We start from the raw sequence: 749 nt of genomic DNA, 5'->3' as shown, positions 1-749 counted from the left end.
TGAAGGGTTGGTGGAGCACAGAAGGGGGAGAGGGCAGAGGGCAGAAAGGGCAGAGAAATGGGAGGCGTGTAGGCTGGCAGAGTGTCCCCAGGGTGAGGGGCACTGAGCCAGTGGGGCGACCTGCCCAGGACTGGCCCTGGCTGTGGGCTTCACTGAATGGCTCTCAGGATGCCACTTGGGGAATATCTCAGCTCTTTGGAAGCCAGAGGCAGGGTCTGCAGGCTCAGGAAGGCCTTGGGGGTCAGGGTGGCCCCTCCAGGAGGTGGGGGTGGCACTTTGTCCCCTCCTTCCACATCACTGTGTCACACCGGGCCACCGCCCCACGTGGTTCCCGTGGGGGAGCCTGAGGAAGTCGGCAGCAGCAGTGGGTGCTCAAGCCCACGGCTGCTGGAGCAGGAGGGGTCTTCCAGCGAGGGCAGAGGGGCTCATGTGCCTTCTCCCTGGGACACCCCAGGGGATCACCTGGCACCATGTCCTGGTGGTACCTGTGAGCCGTGAGTGGTTCAGGAGGCCTCGGGAGCGTGGCGACCCTGTGATGTCTCTGGCGGTCGGCCGTGGCTGTGGTCCGATACCCAGTGATTGGTCATGGAGACCAAGCGTGGGCGCTTCTTCTCCTCCGGGGGCTGTGAGTGCAGGGAGCGAGTGCCCAGGCAGGCAGAGCCCCGGCCCAGCCCTGCCCAGGACCCTGGGATTCCCCCCCAGCCTTGTCAGTGATGCCACGGTTCACCCTAGCCCTATTCATGACCCTG

General features: G+C 65.2%; 1 protein-coding gene across 1 annotated transcript in view; it reads right to left on the bottom strand.

The window, feature by feature from the left end:
- LOC105812949 (testisin-like) overlaps positions 1-472 on the bottom strand; it is a 5139-nt gene extending 4667 nt beyond the window's left edge. Inside the window, exon 1 of the mRNA XM_012647513.1 lies at positions 463-472. Within this exon, the coding sequence (XP_012502967.1) occupies positions 463-472 (10 nt within the window). The remainder of the gene's footprint in view (positions 1-462) is intronic.
- Between the last annotated feature and the right edge of the window lie 277 nt (positions 473-749).

The sequence above is a fragment of the Propithecus coquereli genome, unplaced genomic scaffold (assembly GCF_000956105.1).
Source record: "Propithecus coquereli isolate 6110/MARCELLA unplaced genomic scaffold, Pcoq_1.0 Scaffold27, whole genome shotgun sequence".
Taxonomy (NCBI): domain Eukaryota; kingdom Metazoa; phylum Chordata; class Mammalia; order Primates; family Indriidae; genus Propithecus; species Propithecus coquereli.
The sequence above is the reverse complement of the archived record's forward strand: the minus strand, read 5'-3'. Positions and strand labels throughout refer to the sequence as shown.